The following is a 19,781-nucleotide window of genomic DNA, read 5'->3' on the forward strand; positions in this document are numbered from 1 at the left end:
GTTTTATTATATCGGATATAAAAAAAACTAACGGGACACTATGCGTGACGATCACGCAGTTTGCATGTGCCCCGGGCCTACACTGTTAGAAAAATTTTAGTAAATTTACTTCAAATTGCGAGGCAGCAGTTTTACTTACCCTGGTAACGTTAGATACTAATAATTAGTAATTTTTTTACTATAATTTTAGTAAATTTTCTGACTCAGGATAAGCAGCATTTCTACTCACTCTTGTAACCTTGATACTAAAAATTAGTAATATTTTTACTCTTTCTAGTAAATGACTAGTAAAGCTAGCACTGAATTCACAGTCCTGTCTAGTGTCAATCAATGTATTGATTGACTTAATGCTATATGCATGGCGGTTTTCTAACACTTCGCGCCCTGGTAATACGCACAACTCCATGGAAATGATTGAATCAAATGTTGCAGCATGAAAGCATTTATTTTCATGTTCTATTCCGTTTCCCGCAGGAGATTGGTGAGTTTCATCACCTTTGGATGAACTCTAAGCGTCTTTCTCTTTCTTGAACACTTCGCGCCTACGTCGGAAATCTCGGCGAAGACTCTGTAATATATGAAATATATCTTATAACATAACTGGGGGCTGGCCATCAACAAGAGCGAATTTGCTTCAGACAAAACTATATTGCTGCATTAACACAGTTCTGTAGCCTATTCACTATGGGCTACCAGTACCCCATATGTTAACATTTTCGTGTTAAATTGTGATTGTTATAAGCAAGCAGAGCACCACAATAGTTAATTGTTATTGTCAATGTGTTGCAGAGCTCTGATTGTTTAAAATATTGCAGATGTCAGATTTTTTCAGGCGATTTTAAGGCATTTCTAGTGCACATACCGCATTTTAATTTCTATTTTGGAAATCACCGTTACACTAGCTTTTCATTAGGGCCGGATTCATTAATATTTTGCGCCCCAGTTGCCAGCTGTGAGATCACCAATAAAGGTGCCTTTGCACTGCCCAGCAGTGAACGCAAGCAGCTGAGCCGAGCGAAGAAACATAATCAGTCATTGCCATTATGGGTTGACATTTGATAGTCTAACTCTCACTCAGCTTACCTTTACATAAACTCCAACGTGGCTGTCAGTTCGCTCGGGTATTCCAGGTTGAAAACATAGAATGTGACGAACAGATATGCCAAAGCAACGTAGAAGGAGTCCGTGGTGAATATCATTGATCTTTCGGCAGTTACCACAAACTCCTTCACATTGTAGTTCGATAAGCCTGAAAATGAACAAAAGTCGTAAAGTAGTCAGCGCTGCTACTCAACTAGATGTATGGCTACTGTCATAAATTTATACTCAATTACGAGTAGAAGAAGCATAAAAATCCAACCACTCGAGTGTAGTGCTAGTAGACACTTCAAAAGAGCCAGGCAGCAATATAAGGTTAATTATCCTCTCAGGATCCATGACTAACACAAAAATGCATTGTTAGTATGCAGCACATTTAACGCCATTGGCTAGGTTATGAAATAGAGACTGTGCAGACAACCAGAGGCGCTGGTCAGTAACCAAGTTTATCTATATCTATTATTTTGGCATACTCAAGTAGGTTTGCCAATGTTGCCTACTTGAGCTACTTATATTCTAGTGGTTGTGGCATTTGACTACTTCCACTTGTACGAAACAGTGATGGGCAGAACTACTGACTTTCAAGTGTTCAGATTTTGTAAAGTAGGTATGGGAAGTTTTTCATTTTCACAACTACGGCAAACTATTGACAAGATAGTGAGTACATGTGACTGTCTTATCAGTGGTACCAACTTGCTCGCACTCCCTATCTCTACACCACGCTCACCAAGCACACCCGCGGAGGTAACAAATTTTCAGCGAAACCAAAAATCAGAAAATTTTTACATTCATATCAAACCGACTTGTGCAATACAAAACCGGACACATTTTCATAATCGAGACTTATGCCGCTATTCTGTGCATGTCACTTACTGACAATAGCAGGGGTGGGCAATCATTTTTACACTACAAACTGGTTTCAACATGAAATGATTTAATACTTAATTCAATTTGAGGCTCAAATCATTATGCCCGACCTAAGTCCATGAGATTCGCACGATGACTTTATACTTGCAATAATTTCAGTAACCGTTCAGTCAGTTAGTCATCAGTGTGAACGTGACCCATACTTTATGTACATAAATACTTACCGATTGTAATCAAGAATGGGTGGTTCGGCGTATCTGCCATTAAATCTTGAGCAATTTCCTGAAAACAGATATGCATGTGTGAGCAATGATTCCAATATCATTTTTGTGTAGTGAAAGTCTTTACCGGAGGACAGGCAACAAGATTATTAAACAAAGTTATTACACCAACAATAGAACAGAACTACATTGGAAACATTAACAAAATAGGTTTTGGGGCTAATATAATACTAACCATTCTTTTGAACAATTGAGGATGCCAAGAGAGGAAGCATATGATTCTGATTTCGTTATCTCCGATATAGTTGAAAGTCTTGAGAGTGTTTCTGTACTTTCTGCGCCGTCATTTTTTAATGTCCTGTGAAGAGTACAATTAGCATTTATTTAAAATGAGAGCAAAGATAACAGGTATCACGTTGATATAATTGTCTTTGAAAAATTTTTCGACTGCAGTAACTTCGCTTCTAGTGGTTGGAATTGAGCCAAATTTAGTATGCATCATTTCTACTGACAGCCTAACAATTTTATGGGGTGGACAGAAAATTTTTGAAATTTTTATTTTTTAATGGTAATTTCAAAACTTTCTATTACAAGAATCATGCTTCTACCGGTTAGGATTGAGCCAAAAATGGTGTGAAGCATTTTTTTTAACCAACCCAACAATATTATCAAGTAGCCAGTGAAATCTGAAGGAATTTCATTTTTGAACAGCCCTATAGTGTGTAGCCTATTTATGAGATTACAAAAAAATCTTGCTTACTTTTGAATGCAAGGCCAGTTATTGGCCATCTTGCAAATTAAGAATTGCTTGGAATTTCCTGTCCCAGTGAGAATACCATAATGTTGAAACATGAACTCAACTTCAAAGAGAAAGGGCCACATTTCTCAGATTGTTGATACTGCAGCAGGTTGATTGATTGTCTTTCTTTGGAATGGATACGGTATGTAGTTTACATTAGCATTCTCACTTTCTCTCAGTCTGGAACTGCCTTTCTTCTTTCTTCGATAAGACATTTCTGGTCAGCGCTCAGTGAGATGTACTGGTAAGTTCTGTATTTTCTTGCTCCATGATTGAGGCTTTAACCTGTTTTACAATCTCGTCACAATGGGAAGCTAATAGCTTACGCAGCTCAGCCATGATGTCTTGCACTGAATGAGGTTTTTGTACTCCATCCTCATTGCAAATATAATGCTCGGGTTATCATTCCAAAATTTCTCTTCCTGAGCGTTGTCGCTCGTTACACCGGCAGCAGGCAACAGATCCTGGGCGCTTGTACTAGCAGAATTATGGTTAGTTGGCTGAATTACATTGGTCTGATCCGAAACGGTATGATATCGGCTAACATGACTGGAAAATGACGATATCACGTCATACCTCTTGGAACAGTGCAGATAAGGACACTTGACGAATAATCCGCTTCCAATATGGCTTTTCAGGTGACAAAAGATATCTGATGTTGAAGAAAGTTCCATACCGCAGATGACCACCGGGCATTTCAAATCTACTGCCATTTCTTTAGTTAGACACCAACACAGCTTCCTCCTAAATCCGAGATTTCGCCTGACATGCGACGGCAACAGCTACATCCTAGCACGTGAATCAGTAACTTGTCACGACCTGGTGAACACAAATTCTTGGATTGTTACGTAACTTTGCCGAATTTCATTCCTGGTTGATTTGGCGCGATTCTGAGTTCTGATGCTCTGCCGATAATAATTGGATTTTCAAATTCGGTGTGACAATAGCAATCGAATAATACCAATTACTATAAATTCTGAGCCGTTGATGATGAATTACGGTATCATCACAGCCGAGGCTTGGCCTGTATGTATACCTCAGATCTCCTTTTACGCTTTATTTTTGAAGAATAAATACGCAAATTTCGTGGTTCGCAAATCTCATGGTCTGAAAATGATCAATATTTAGTCATTCAGGAGGATTGATACACAGTACCAATAATCCGTATCATAGTAATAATTGACGGGTTTACTAAAAACGATAGTAAATTATGTTACTACAGCAATTCGTATTCGTTTTACTAATTAATAGGTGTAAATTTACTAATTTTTCTAACAGTGTAGGTTTGAGAGCTCATTCAGAGTCTCATGTCACACGAATATCACACACGAGATAAGCATTATCATTAAGAGCATGCGCATGCATGTAGAGCAACTGACCGCAATCAGCACACAGACATAGAGATATTCACTGCCTTATATACCGTCGGAAAATATTATACTACTATTTACGGTGAGTGGAAATATTGGAATATAAGGTATGTCAGATGAAACTACGCTACGCAATATAATTACGATAATTTAACAGCTTATCTATCTTATTTTTATCTCCAAACCTTTCGTATTTTGTCCAGAATACCAACTATACGGAGGACATCAAAGCAATTCCCCAATAAAATTATGATTATGATTATTTAGCATAGCTGCTAGTCACACTTGACATTCTATACTGTGATTCCTATGCACGATGTCTTTGCGCGCTGTAACGGCTCATATCATGAATGTAGAAAAGGCTATTCGGATTGGGACTTTTGGTAAAACATTTTAGTAAGACCTTGATTAGACGATGAGCGATACCCCGGTGACTTGTTTTGCTCATGAACTGTCGCGCGGCGGTAATTTTAATATTAAATCTGACACGCGTAACAGAATCGCGTTTTATATATATATCACGATTTCTTCCCTTCTAATCTTGCTGGATCGGTGCGGTTCATTACGTCGAATGGCCTTTGTCACATCTGTAGAGTAGCATGCGACCAACTAGCATTAGAGATATTCTATTCTGCGAAATATACAGGTCTCGAATGAGCCCTGTTTCTCCGGGTACCGTTCCGCTTATTTAATCGACTGATCTACGGGACACATGCGCGTTCGGACCAAATTCATAAAAATGCCTATACTGACATATGCAGAATATTGCTTTTTGGGCCGAAAGTGCAGGAGCCACGTACAGGCCCGGAAAAACATATTTGAGTATCAGGACTCAATTCTCAATACAACATGAAAATACAGCATATCTCAACGCGGCAGAAAACGTTTTGTACAAAGAACGGATCTCAAAGATGTATCTCGGTGACAACAGGAAAATTCCTGGTAACTTCAATAAATCTACAGATTGGGGATTTCATTCACGTATTCCAATTACAGCTGAAAAGTACAAAAAACTCAACGTTTCGGTGAGCGGGTTATCTACTTCCTCATCGATGGATCAAATTATTCAAGTTGTAGCCTACTAGGCTGGTTTGCCTCGGCTTGATTTTAACATTTCACCGGCCATATAACTCGTAAGCCGACTCCAGTAGAGTAATTGTGATTTGATGCGTCAAATTTGTGATGCACCTTAGTGTACCAACAAGTACTGGTGTCCCTATGAATATTGGGGCGCGGCATTGGCTGCAACGTGCACACTTTTTGGGCAAGCACTGATATAAACCGTGGTGCTGTCCGTTACACGCAGCTGAAAATGCAGAATAGTCGGTTCACTCATCCTTGCGCGCATGTCCAGTACTGCGTAAATTTATCAATAGCTTAAACAACTGAGATCTGTTGAATTGCGATAAATTTAGCTGTTTTATTATATCGGATATAAAAAAAACTAACGGGACACTATGCGTGACGATCACGCAGTTTGCATGTGCCCCGGGCCTAGGTTTGAGAGCTCATTCGGAGTCTCATGTCACACGTCACACGAATATCACACACGAGATAAGCATTATCATTAAGAGCATGCGCATGCATGTAGAGCAACTGACCGCAATCAGCACACATACATAAAGATATTCACTGCCTTATATACCGTCGGTAAATATTATACTACTATTTACGGTGAGTGGAAATATTGGAATATAAGTTATGTCAGATGAGTCTACGCTACGCAATATAATTACGATAATTTAACAGCTTATCTATCTTATTTTTTATCTCCAAACCTTTCGTATTTTGTCCAGAATACCAACTATACGGAGGACATCAAAGCAATTCCCCAATAAAATTATGATTATGATTATTTAGCATAGCTGCTAGTCACACTTGACATTCTATACTGTGATTCCTATGCACGATGTCTTTGCGCGCTGTAACGGCTCATATCATGAATGTAGAAAAGGCTATTCGGATTGGGACTTTTGGTAAAACATTTTAGTAAGACCTTGATTAGACGATGAGCGATACCCCGGTGACTTGTTTTGCTCATGAACTGTCGCGCGGCGGTAATTTTAATATTAAATCTGACACGCGTAACAGAATCGCGTTTTATATATATATCACGATTTCTTCCCTTCTAATCTTGCTGGATCGGTGCGGTTCATTACGTCGAATGGCCTTTGTCACATCTGTAGAGTAGCATGCGACCAACTAGCATTAGAGATATTCTATTCTGCGAAATATACAGGTCTCGAATGAGCCCTGTTTCTCCGGGTACCGTTCCGCTTATTTAATCGACTGATCTACGGGACACATGCGCGTTCGGACCAAATTCATAAAAATGCCTATACTGACATATGCAGAATATTGCTTTTTGGGCCGAAAGTGCAGGAGCCACGTACAGGCCCGGAAAAACATATTTGAGTATCAGGACTCAATTCTCAATACAACATGAAAATACAGCATATCTCAACGCGGCAGAAAACGTTTTGTACAAAGAACGGATCTCAAAGATGTATCTCGGTGACAACAGGAAAATTCCTGGTAACTTCAATAAATCTACAGATTGGGGATTTCATTCACGTATTCCAATTACAGCTGAAAAGTACAAAAAACTCAACGTTTCGGTGAGCGGGTTATCTACTTCCTCATCGATGGATCGAATTATTCAAGTTGTAGCCTACTAGGCTGGTTTGCCTCGGCTTGATTTTAACATTTCACCGGCCATATAACTCGTAAGCCGACTCCAGTAGAGTAATTGTGATTTGATGCGTCAAATTTGTGATGCACCTTAGCTTAGTGTACCAACAAGTACTGGTGTCCCTATGAATATTCGGGCGCGGCATTGGCTGCAACGTGCACACTTTTTGGGCAAGCACTGATATAAACCGTGGTGCTGTCCGATACACGCAGCTGAAAATGCAGAATAGTCGGTTCACTCATCCTTGCGCGCATGTCCAGTACTGCGTAAATTTATCAATAGCTTAAACAACTGAGATCTGTTGAATTGCGATAAATTTAGCTGTTTTATTATATCGGATATAAAAAAAACTAACGGGACACTATGCGTGACGATCACGCAGTTTGCATGTGCCCCGGGCCTAGGTTTGAGAGCTCATTCAGAGTCTCATGTCACACGAATATCACACACGAGATAAGCATTATCATTAAGAGCATGCGCATGCATGTAGAGCAACTGACCGCAATCAGCACACAGACATAGAGATATTCACTGCCTTAGATACCGTCGGAAAATATTATACTACTATTTACGGTGAGTGGAAATATTGGAATATAAGGTATGTCAGATGAAACTACGCTACGCAATATAATTACGATAATTTAACAGCTTATCTATCTTATTTTTATCTCCAAACCTTTCGTATTTTGTCCAGAATACCAACTATACGGAGGACATCAAAGCAATTCCCCAATAAAATTATGATTATGATTATTTAGCATAGCTGCTAGTCACACTTGACATTCTATACTGTGATTCCTATGCACGATGTCTTTGCGCGCTGTAACGGCTCATATCATGAATGTAGAAAAGGCTATTCGGATTGGGACTTTTGGTAAAACATTTTAGTAAGACCTTGATTAGACGATGAGCGATACCCCGGTGACTTGTTTTGCTCATGAACTGTCGCGCGGCGGTAATTTTAATATTAAATCTGACACGCGTAACAGAATCGCGTTTTATATATATATCACGATTTCTTCCCTTCTAATCTTGCTGGATCGGTGCGGTTCATTACGTCGAATGGCCTTTGTCACATCTGTAGAGTAGCATGCGACCAACTAGCATTAGAGATATTCTATTCTGCGAAATATACAGGTCTCGAATGAGCCCTGTTTCTCCGGGTACCGTTCCGCTTATTTAATCGACTGATCTACGGGACACATGCGCGTTCGGACCAAATTCATAAAAATGCCTATACTGACATATGCAGAATATTGCTTTTTGGGCCGAAAGTGCAGGAGCCACGTACAGGCCCGGAAAAACATATTTGAGTATCAGGACTCAATTCTCAATACAACATGAAAATACAGCATATCTCAACGCGGCAGAAAACGTTTTGTACAAAGAACGGATCTCAAAGATGTATCTCGGTGACAACAGGAAAATTCCTGGTAACTTCAATAAATCTACAGATTGGGGATTTCATTCACGTATTCCAATTACAGCTGAAAAGTACAAAAAACTCAACGTTTCGGTGAGCGGGTTATCTACTTCCTCATCGATGGATCAAATTATTCAAGTTGTAGCCTACTAGGCTGGTTTGCCTCGGCTTGATTTTAACATTTCACCGGCCATATAACTCGTAAGCCGACTCCAGTAGAGTAATTGTGATTTGATGCGTCAAATTTGTGATGCACCTTAGTGTACCAACAAGTACTGGTGTCCCTATGAATATTGGGGCGCGGCATTGGCTGCAACGTGCACACTTTTTGGGCAAGCACTGATATAAACCGTGGTGCTGTCCGTTACACGCAGCTGAAAATGCAGAATAGTCGGTTCACTCATCCTTGCGCGCATGTCCAGTACTGCGTAAATTTATCAATAGCTTAAACAACTGAGATCTGTTGAATTGCGATAAATTTAGCTGTTTTATTATATCGGATATAAAAAAAACTAACGGGACACTATGCGTGACGATCACGCAGTTTGCATGTGCCCCGGGCCTAGGTTTGAGAGCTCATTCGGAGTCTCATGTCACACGTCACACGAATATCACACACGAGATAAGCATTATCATTAAGAGCATGCGCATGCATGTAGAGCAACTGACCGCAATCAGCACACATACATAAAGATATTCACTGCCTTATATACCGTCGGTAAATATTATACTACTATTTACGGTGAGTGGAAATATTGGAATATAAGTTATGTCAGATGAGTCTACGCTACGCAATATAATTACGATAATTTAACAGCTTATCTATCTTATTTTTTATCTCCAAACCTTTCGTATTTTGTCCAGAATACCAACTATACGGAGGACATCAAAGCAATTCCCCAATAAAATTATGATTATGATTATTTAGCATAGCTGCTAGTCACACTTGACATTCTATACTGTGATTCCTATGCACGATGTCTTTGCGCGCTGTAACGGCTCATATCATGAATGTAGAAAAGGCTATTCGGATTGGGACTTTTGGTAAAACATTTTAGTAAGACCTTGATTAGACGATGAGCGATACCCCGGTGACTTGTTTTGCTCATGAACTGTCGCGCGGCGGTAATTTTAATATTAAATCTGACACGCGTAACAGAATCGCGTTTTATATATATATCACGATTTCTTCCCTTCTAATCTTGCTGGATCGGTGCGGTTCATTACGTCGAATGGCCTTTGTCACATCTGTAGAGTAGCATGCGACCAACTAGCATTAGAGATATTCTATTCTGCGAAATATACAGGTCTCGAATGAGCCCTGTTTCTCCGGGTACCGTTCCGCTTATTTAATCGACTGATCTACGGGACACATGCGCGTTCGGACCAAATTCATAAAAATGCCTATACTGACATATGCAGAATATTGCTTTTTGGGCCGAAAGTGCAGGAGCCACGTACAGGCCCGGAAAAACATATTTGAGTATCAGGACTCAATTCTCAATACAACATGAAAATACAGCATATCTCAACGCGGCAGAAAACGTTTTGTACAAAGAACGGATCTCAAAGATGTATCTCGGTGACAACAGGAAAATTCCTGGTAACTTCAATAAATCTACAGATTGGGGATTTCATTCACGTATTCCAATTACAGCTGAAAAGTACAAAAAACTCAACGTTTCGGTGAGCGGGTTATCTACTTCCTCATCGATGGATCGAATTATTCAAGTTGTAGCCTACTAGGCTGGTTTGCCTCGGCTTGATTTTAACATTTCACCGGCCATATAACTCGTAAGCCGACTCCAGTAGAGTAATTGTGATTTGATGCGTCAAATTTGTGATGCACCTTAGCTTAGTGTACCAACAAGTACTGGTGTCCCTATGAATATTCGGGCGCGGCATTGGCTGCAACGTGCACACTTTTTGGGCAAGCACTGATATAAACCGTGGTGCTGTCCGATACACGCAGCTGAAAATGCAGAATAGTCGGTTCACTCATCCTTGCGCGCATGTCCAGTACTGCGTAAATTTATCAATAGCTTAAACAACTGAGATCTGTTGAATTGCGATAAATTTAGCTGTTTTATTATATCGGATATAAAAAAAACTAACGGGACACTATGCGTGACGATCACGCAGTTTGCATGTGCCCCGGGCCTACACTGTTAGAAAAATTTTAGTAAATTTACTTCAAATTGCGAGGCAGCAGTTTTACTTACCCTGGTAACGTTAAATACTAATAATTAGTAATTTTTTTACTATAATTTTAGTAAATTTTCTGACTCAGGATAAGCAGCATTTCTACTCACTCTTGTAACCTTGATACTAAAAATTAGTAATATTTTTACTCTTTCTAGTAAATGACTAGTAAAGCTAGCACTGAATTCACAGTCCTGTCTAGTGTCAATCAATGTATTGATTGACTTAATGCTATATGCATGGCGGTTTTCTAACACTTCGCGCCCTGGTAATACGCACAACTCCATGGAAATGATTGAATCAAATGTTGCAGCATGAAAGCATTTATTTTCATGTTCTATTCCGTTTCCCGCAGGAGATTGGTGAGTTTCATCACCTTTGGATGAACTCTAAGCGTCTTTCTCTTTCTTGAACACTTCGCGCCTACGTCGGAAATCTCGGCGAAGACTCTGTAATATATGAAATATATCTTATAACATAACTGGGGGCTGGCCATCAACAAGAGCGAATTTGCTTCAGACAAAACTATATTGCTGCATTAACACAGTTCTGTAGCCTATTCACTATGGGCTACCAGTACCCCATATGTTAACATTTTCGTGTTAAATTGTGATTGTTATAAGCAAGCAGAGCACCACAATAGTTAATTGTTATTGTCAATGTGTTGCAGAGCTCTGATTGTTTAAAATATTGCAGATGTCAGATTTTTTCAGGCGATTTTAAGGCATTTCTAGTGCACATACCGCATTTTAATTTCTATTTTGGAAATCACCGTTACACTAGCTTTTCATTAGGGCCGGATTCATTAATATTTTGCGCCCCAGTTGCCAGCTGTGAGATCACCAATAAAGGTGCCTTTGCACTGCCCAGCAGTGAACGCAAGCAGCTGAGCCGAGCGAAGAAACATAATCAGTCATTGCCATTATGGGTTGACATTTGATAGTCTAACTCTCACTCAGCTTACCTTTACATAAACTCCAACGTGGCTGTCAGTTCGCTCGGGTATTCCAGGTTGAAAACATAGAATGTGACGAACAGATATGCCAAAGCAACGTAGAAGGAGTCCGTGGTGAATATCATTGATCTTTCGGCAGTTACCACAAACTCCTTCACATTGTAGTTCGATAAGCCTGAAAATGAACAAAAGTCGTAAAGTAGTCAGCGCTGCTACTCAACTAGATGTATGGCTACTGTCATAAATTTATACTCAATTACGAGTAGAAGAAGCATAAAAATCCAACCACTCGAGTGTAGTGCTAGTAGACACTTCAAAAGAGCCAGGCAGCAATATAAGGTTAATTATCCTCTCAGGATCCATGACTAACACAAAAATGCATTGTTAGTATGCAGCACATTTAACGCCATTGGCTAGGTTATGAAATAGAGACTGTGCAGACAACCAGAGGCGCTGGTCAGTAACCAAGTATATCTATATCTATTATTTTGGCATACTCAAGTAGGTTTGCCAATGTTGCCTACTTGAGCTACTTATATTCTAGTGGTTGTGGCATTTGACTACTTCCACTTGTACGAAACAGTGATGGGCAGAACTACTGACTTTCAAGTGTTCAGATTTTGTAAAGTAGGTATGGGAAGTTTTTCATTTTCACAACTACGGCAAACTATTGACAAGATAGTGAGTACCTGTGACTGTCTTATCAGTGGTACCAACTTGCTCGCACTCCCTATCTCTACACCACGCTCACCAAGCACACCCGCGGAGGTAACAAATTTTCAGCGAAACCAAAAATCAGAAAATTTTTACATTCATATCAAACCGACTTGTGCAATACAAAACCGGACACATTTTCATAATCGAGACTTATGCCGCTATTCTGTGCATGTCACTTACTGACAATAGCAGGGGTGGGCAATCATTTTTACACTACAAACTGGTTTCAACATGAAATGATTTAATACTTAATTCAATTTGAGGCTCAAATCATTATGCCCGACCTAAGTCCATGAGATTCGCACGATGACTTTATACTTGCAATAATTTCAGTAACCGTTCAGTCAGTTAGTCATCAGTGTGAACGTGACCCATACTTTATGTACATAAATACTTACCGATTGTAATCAAGAATGGGTGGTTCGGCGTATCTGCCATTAAATCTTGAGCAATTTCCTGAAAACAGATATCCATGTGTGAGCAATGATTCCAATATCATTTTTGTGTAGTGAAAGTCTTTACCGGAGGACAGGCAACAAGATTATTAAACAAAGTTATTACACCAACAATAGAACAGAACTACATTGGAAACATTAACAAAATAGGTTTTGGGGCTAATATAATACTAACCATTCTTTTGAACAATTGAGGATGCCAAGAGAGGAAGCATATGATTCTGATTTCGTTATCTCCGATATAGTTGAAAGTCTTGAGAGTGTTTCTGTACTTTCTGCGCCGTCATTTTTTAATGTCCTGTGAAGAGTACAATTAGCATTTATTTAAAATGAGAGCAAAGATAACAGGTATCACGTTGATATAATTGTCTTTGAAAAATTTTTCGACTGCAGTAACTTCGCTTCTAGTGGTTGGAATTGAGCCAAATTTAGTATGCATCATTTCTACTGACAGCCTAACAATTTTATGGGGTGGACAGAAAATTTTTGAAATTTTTATTTTTTAATGGTAATTTCAAAACTTTCTATTACAAGAATCATGCTTCTACCGGTTAGGATTGAGCCAAAAATGGTGTGAAGCATTTTTTTTAACCAACCCAACAATATTATCAAGTAGCCAGTGAAATCTGAAGGAATTTCATTTTTGAACAGCCCTATAGTGTGTAGCCTATTTATGAGATTACAAAAAAATCTTGCTTACTTTTGAATGCAAGGCCAGTTATTGGCCATCTTGCAAATTAAGAATTGCTTGGAATTTCCTGTCCCAGTGAGAATACCATAATGTTGAAACATGAACTCAACTTCAAAGAGAAAGGGCCACATTTCTCAGATTGTTGATACTGCAGCAGGTTGATTGATTGTCTTTCTTTGGAATGGATACGGTATGTAGTTTACATTAGCATTCTCACTTTCTCTCAGTCTGGAACTGCCTTTCTTCTTTCTTCGATAAGACATTTCTGGTCAGCGCTCAGTGAGATGTACTGGTAAGTTCTGTATTTTCTTGCTCCATGATTGAGGCTTTAACCTGTTTTACAATCTCGTCACAATGGGAAGCTAATAGCTTACGCAGCTCAGCCATGATGTCTTGCACTGAATGAGGTTTTTGTACTCCATCCTCATTGCAAATATAATGCTCGGGTTATCATTCCAAAATTTCTCTTCCTGAGCGTTGTCGCTCGTTACACCGGCAGCAGGCAACAGATCCTGGGCGCTTGTACTAGCAGAATTATGGTTAGTTGGCTGAATTACATTGGTCTGATCCGAAACGGTATGATATCGGCTAACATGACTGGAAAATGACGATATCACGTCATACCTCTTGGAACAGTGCAGATAAGGACACTTGACGAATAATCCGCTTCCAATATGGCTTTTCAGGTGACAAAAGATATCTGATGTTGAAGAAAGTTCCATACCGCAGATGACCACCGGGCATTTCAAATCTACTGCCATTTCTTTAGTTAGACACCAACACAGCTTCCTCCTAAATCCGAGATTTCGCCTGACATGCGACGGCAACAGCTACATCCTAGCACGTGAATCAGTAACTTGTCACGACCTGGTGAACACAAATTCTTGGATTGTTACGTAACTTTGCCGAATTTCATTCCTGGTTGATTTGGCGCGATTCTGAGTTCTGATGCTCTGCCGATAATAATTGGATTTTCAAATTCGGTGTGACAATAGCAATCGAATAATACCAATTACTATAAATTCTGAGCCGTTGATGATGAATTACGGTATCATCACAGCCGAGGCTTGGCCTGTATGTATACCTCAGATCTCCTTTTACGCTTTATTTTTGAAGAATAAATACGCAAATTTCGTGGTTCGCAAATCTCATGGTCTGAAAATGATCAATATTTAGTCATTCAGGAGGATTGATACACAGTACCAATAATCCGTATCATAGTAATAATTGACGGGTTTACTAAAAACGATAGTAAATTATGTTACTACAGCAATTCGTATTCGTTTTACTAATTAATAGGTGTAAATTTACTAATTTTTCTAACAGTGTAGGTTTGAGAGCTCATTCAGAGTCTCATGTCACACGAATATCACACACGAGATAAGCATTATCATTAAGAGCATGCGCATGCATGTAGAGCAACTGACCGCAATCAGCACACAGACATAGAGATATTCACTGCCTTATATACCGTCGGAAAATATTATACTACTATTTACGGTGAGTGGAAATATTGGAATATAAGGTATGTCAGATGAAACTACGCTACGCAATATAATTACGATAATTTAACAGCTTATCTATCTTATTTTTATCTCCAAACCTTTCGTATTTTGTCCAGAATACCAACTATACGGAGGACATCAAAGCAATTCCCCAATAAAATTATGATTATGATTATTTAGCATAGCTGCTAGTCACACTTGACATTCTATACTGTGATTCCTATGCACGATGTCTTTGCGCGCTGTAACGGCTCATATCATGAATGTAGAAAAGGCTATTCGGATTGGGACTTTTGGTAAAACATTTTAGTAAGACCTTGATTAGACGATGAGCGATACCCCGGTGACTTGTTTTGCTCATGAACTGTCGCGCGGCGGTAATTTTAATATTAAATCTGACACGCGTAACAGAATCGCGTTTTATATATATATCACGATTTCTTCCCTTCTAATCTTGCTGGATCGGTGCGGTTCATTACGTCGAATGGCCTTTGTCACATCTGTAGAGTAGCATGCGACCAACTAGCATTAGAGATATTCTATTCTGCGAAATATACAGGTCTCGAATGAGCCCTGTTTCTCCGGGTACCGTTCCGCTTATTTAATCGACTGATCTACGGGACACATGCGCGTTCGGACCAAATTCATAAAAATGCCTATACTGACATATGCAGAATATTGCTTTTTGGGCCGAAAGTGCAGGAGCCACGTACAGGCCCGGAAAAACATATTTGAGTATCAGGACTCAATTCTCAATACAACATGAAAATACAGCATATCTCAACGCGGCAGAAAACGTTTTGTACAAAGAACGGATCTCAAAGATGTATCTCGGTGACAACAGGAAAATTGCTGGTAACTTCAATAAATCTACAGATTGGGGATTTCATTCACGTATTCCAATTACAGCTGAAAAGTACAAAAAACTCAACGTTTCGGTGAGCGGGTTATCTACTTCCTCATCGATGGATCGAATTATTCAAGTTGTAGCCTACTAGGCTGGTTTGCCTCGGCTTGATTTTAACATTTCACCGGCCATATAACTCGTAAGCCGACTCCAGTAGAGTAATTGTGATTTGATGCGTCAAATTTGTGATGCACCTTAGTGTACCAACAAGTACTGGTGTCCCTATGAATATTGGGGCGCGGCATTGGCTGCAACGTGCACACTTTTTGGGCAAGCACTGATATAAACCGTGGTGCTGTCCGTTACACGCAGCTGAAAATGCAGAATAGTCGGTTCACTCATCCTTGCGCGCATGTCCAGTACTGCGTAAATTTATCAATAGCTTAAACAACTGAGATCTGTTGAATTGCGATAAATTTAGCTGTTTTATTATATCGGATATAAAAAAAACTAACGGGACACTATGCGTGACGATCACGCAGTTTGCATGTGCCCCGGGCCTAGGTTTGAGAGCTCATTCGGAGTCTCATGTCACACGTCACACGAATATCACACACGAGATAAGCATTATCATTAAGAGCATGCGCATGCATGTAGAGCAACTGACCGCAATCAGCACACATACATAAAGATATTCACTGCCTTATATACCGTCGGTAAATATTATACTACTATTTACGGTGAGTGGAAATATTGGAATATAAGTTATGTCAGATGAGTCTACGCTACGCAATATAATTACGATAATTTAACAGCTTATCTATCTTATTTTTTATCTCCAAACCTTTCGTATTTTGTCCAGAATACCAACTATACGGAGGACATCAAAGCAATTCCCCAATAAAATTATGATTATGATTATTTAGCATAGCTGCTAGTCACACTTGACATTCTATACTGTGATTCCTATGCACGATGTCTTTGCGCGCTGTAACGGCTCATATCATGAATGTAGAAAAGGCTATTCGGATTGGGACTTTTGGTAAAACATTTTAGTAAGACCTTGATTAGACGATGAGCGATACCCCGGTGACTTGTTTTGCTCATGAACTGTCGCGCGGCGGTAATTTTAATATTAAATCTGACACGCGTAACAGAATCGCGTTTTATATATATATCACGATTTCTTCCCTTCTAATCTTGCTGGATCGGTGCGGTTCATTACGTCGAATGGCCTTTGTCACATCTGTAGAGTAGCATGCGACCAACTAGCATTAGAGATATTCTATTCTGCGAAATATACAGGTCTCGAATGAGCCCTGTTTCTCCGGGTACCGTTCCGCTTATTTAATCGACTGATCTACGGGACACATGCGCGTTCGGACCAAATTCATAAAAATGCCTATACTGACATATGCAGAATATTGCTTTTTGGGCCGAAAGTGCAGGAGCCACGTACAGGCCCGGAAAAACATATTTGAGTATCAGGACTCAATTCTCAATACAACATGAAAATACAGCATATCTCAACGCGGCAGAAAACGTTTTGTACAAAGAACGGATCTCAAAGATGTATCTCGGTGACAACAGGAAAATTCCTGGTAACTTCAATAAATCTACAGATTGGGGATTTCATTCACGTATTCCAATTACAGCTGAAAAGTACAAAAAACTCAACGTTTCGGTGAGCGGGTTATCTACTTCCTCATCGATGGATCGAATTATTCAAGTTGTAGCCTACTAGGCTGGTTTGCCTCGGCTTGATTTTAACATTTCACCGGCCATATAACTCGTAAGCCGACTCCAGTAGAGTAATTGTGATTTGATGCGTCAAATTTGTGATGCACCTTAGCTTAGTGTACCAACAAGTACTGGTGTCCCTATGAATATTCGGGCGCGGCATTGGCTGCAACGTGCACACTTTTTGGGCAAGCACTGATATAAACCGTGGTGCTGTCCGATACACGCAGCTGAAAATGCAGAATAGTCGGTTCACTCATCCTTGCGCGCATGTCCAGTACTGCGTAAATTTATCAATAGCTTAAACAACTGAGATCTGTTGAATTGCGATAAATTTAGCTGTTTTATTATATCGGATATAAAAAAAACTAACGGGACACTATGCGTGACGATCACGCAGTTTGCATGTGCCCCGGGCCTAGGTTTGAGAGCTCATTCAGAGTCTCATGTCACACGTCACACGAATATCACACACGAGATAAGCATTATCATTAAGAGCATGCGCATGCATGTAGAGCAACTGACCGCAATCAGCACACAGACATAGAGATATTCACTGCCTTATATACCGTCGGAAAATATTATACTACTATTTACGGTGAGTGGAAATATTGGAATATAAGGTATGTCAGATGAAACTACGCTACGCAATATAATTACGATAATTTAACAGCTTATCTATCTTATTTTTATCTCCAAACCTTTCGTATTTTGTCCAGAATACCAACTATACGGAGGACATCAAAGCAATTCCCCAATAAAATTATGATTATGATTATTTAGCATAGCTGCTAGTCACACTTGACATTCTATACTGTGATTCCTATGCACGATGTCTTTGCGCGCTGTAACGGCTCATATCATGAATGTAGAAAAGGCTATTCGGATTGGGACTTTTGGTAAAACATTTTAGTAAGACCTTGATTAGACGATGAGCGATACCCCGGTGACTTGTTTTGCTCATGAACTGTCGCGCGGCGGTAATTTTAATATTAAATCTGACACGCGTAACAGAATCGCGTTTTATATATATATCACGATTTCTTCCCTTCTAATCTTGCTGGATCGGTGCGGTTCATTACGTCGAATGGCCTTTGTCACATCTGTAGAGTAGCATGCGACCAACTAGCATTAGAGATATTCTATTCTGCGAAATATACAGGTCTCGAATGAGCCCTGTTTCTCCGGGTACCGTTCCGCTTATTTAATCGACTGATCTACGGGACACATGCGCGTTCGGACCAAATTCATAAAAATGCCTATAGTGACATATGCAGAATATTGCTTTTTGGGCCGAAAGTGCAGGAGCCACGTACAGGCCCGGAAAAACATATTTGAGTATCAGGACTCAATTCTCAATACAACATGAAAATACAGCATATCTCAACGCGGCAGAAAACGTTTTGTACAAAGAACGGATCTCAAAGATGTATCTCGGTGACAACAGGAAAATTCCTGGTAACTTCAATAAATCTACAGATTGGGGATTTCATTCACGTATTCCAATTACAGCTGAAAAGTACAAAAAACTCAACGTTTCGGTGAGCGGGTTATCTACTTCCTCATCGATGGATCGAATTATTCAAGTTGTAGCCTACTAGGCTGGTTTGCCTCGGCTTGATTTTAACATTTCACCGGCCATATAACTCGTAAGCCGACTCCAGTAGAGTAATTGTGATTTGATGCGTCAAATTTGTGATGCACCTTAGTGTACCAACAAGTACTGGTGTCCCTATGAATATTGGGGCGCGGCATTGGCTGCAACGTGCACACTTTTTGGGCAAGCACTGATATAAACCGTGGTGCTGTCCGTTACACGCAGCTGAAAATGCAGAATAGTCGGTTCACTCATCCTTGCGCGCATGTCCAGTACTGCGTAAATTTATCAATAGCTTAAACAACTGAGATCTGTTGAATTGCGATAAATTTAGCTGTTTTATTATATCGGATATAAAAAAAAACTAACGGGACACTATGCGTGACGATCACGCAGTTTGCATGTGCCCCGGGCCTAGGTTTGAGAGCTCATTCGGAGTCTCATGTCACACGTCACACGAATATCACACACGAGATAAGCATTATCATTAAGAGCATGCGCATGCATGTAGAGCAACTGACCGCAATCAGCACACATACATAGAGATATTCACTGCCTTATATACCGTCGGTAAATATTATACTACTATTTACGGTGAGTGG

The 19,781-nt window shown here is 39.7% G+C and overlaps 2 protein-coding genes and 2 long non-coding RNA genes across 7 annotated transcripts in view; 1 reads left to right on the forward strand and 3 right to left on the reverse strand.

Annotated features, from left to right (window-relative positions):
* LOC145448464 (uncharacterized) overlaps positions 1-19,781 on the forward strand; it is a 459,562-nt gene that overhangs the window by 199,454 nt on the left and 240,327 nt on the right. The gene's annotated exons all lie outside the window — the stretch shown is intronic.
* Positions 1-19,781, reverse strand: part of LOC145448842 (uncharacterized) — a 131,542-nt gene that overhangs the window by 8,286 nt on the left and 103,475 nt on the right. The window lies entirely within an intron of this gene.
* LOC145449200 (uncharacterized) lies at positions 427-4,247 on the reverse strand. Of its 3 annotated transcripts, none has more exons than XM_080327680.1 (5): positions 3,155-4,247; positions 2,422-2,544; positions 2,190-2,247; positions 1,084-1,249; positions 427-568 (listed from the first exon to the last, which is right to left on the reverse strand). In XM_080327680.1, exons 2-5 carry the CDS (start codon positions 2,459-2,461, stop codon positions 509-511), a joined length of 324 nt encoding a protein of 107 aa, XP_080183806.1. In that variant the 5' UTR covers positions 2,462-2,544; positions 3,155-4,247; the 3' UTR covers positions 427-508. The 3 variants fall into 3 exon arrangements, with proteins under 3 accessions (XP_080183806.1, XP_080183805.1, XP_080183804.1); XM_080327679.1 differs by having other exon boundaries at positions 2,947-4,246; XM_080327678.1 differs by lacking the exons at positions 2,422-2,544; positions 3,155-4,247 and having other exon boundaries at positions 2,190-2,387.
* LOC145449190 (uncharacterized) lies at positions 10,980-14,799 on the reverse strand. Of its 2 annotated transcripts, none has more exons than XM_080327664.1 (5): positions 13,708-14,799; positions 12,975-13,097; positions 12,743-12,800; positions 11,637-11,802; positions 10,980-11,121 (listed from the first exon to the last, which is right to left on the reverse strand). In XM_080327664.1, exons 2-5 carry the CDS (start codon positions 13,012-13,014, stop codon positions 11,062-11,064), a joined length of 324 nt encoding a protein of 107 aa, XP_080183790.1. In that variant the 5' UTR covers positions 13,015-13,097; positions 13,708-14,799; the 3' UTR covers positions 10,980-11,061. The 2 variants fall into 2 exon arrangements, with proteins under 2 accessions (XP_080183790.1, XP_080183789.1); XM_080327663.1 differs by having other exon boundaries at positions 13,500-14,799.

Source organism: Botryllus schlosseri, chromosome 10 (assembly GCF_051294905.1).
Source record: "Botryllus schlosseri isolate E-star chromosome 10, Bs_hap1, whole genome shotgun sequence".
NCBI classification, from domain to species: Eukaryota; Metazoa; Chordata; class Ascidiacea; order Stolidobranchia; family Styelidae; genus Botryllus; species Botryllus schlosseri.

Bases quoted from the DNA above. Each gene is read 5' to 3' on its own strand.
- LOC145449190 (XM_080327664.1), bottom strand. From the start codon at position 13,014: ATGCTTCCTCTCTTGGCATCCTCAATTGTTCAAAAGAATG. The intron at 12,801-12,974 runs GTTAGTATTATA...ATCTGTTTTCAG, and splicing joins CTCAATTGTTCAAAAGAATG to GAAATTGCTCAAGATTTAAT. The intron at 11,122-11,636 runs GTAAGCTGAGTG...CATATATTACAG, and splicing joins ACGTTGGAGTTTATGTAAAG to AGTCTTCGCCGAGATTTCCG.
- LOC145449200 (XM_080327678.1), bottom strand. From the start codon at position 2,290: ATGATATTGGAATCATTGCTCACACATGCATATCTGTTTTCAGGAAAT. The intron at 1,250-2,189 runs GTAAGTATTTAT...GTTCATTTTCAG, and splicing joins CCCATTCTTGATTACAATCG to GCTTATCGAACTACAATGTG. The intron at 569-1,083 runs GTAAGCTGAGTG...CATATATTACAG, and splicing joins ACGTTGGAGTTTATGTAAAG to AGTCTTCGCCGAGATTTCCG.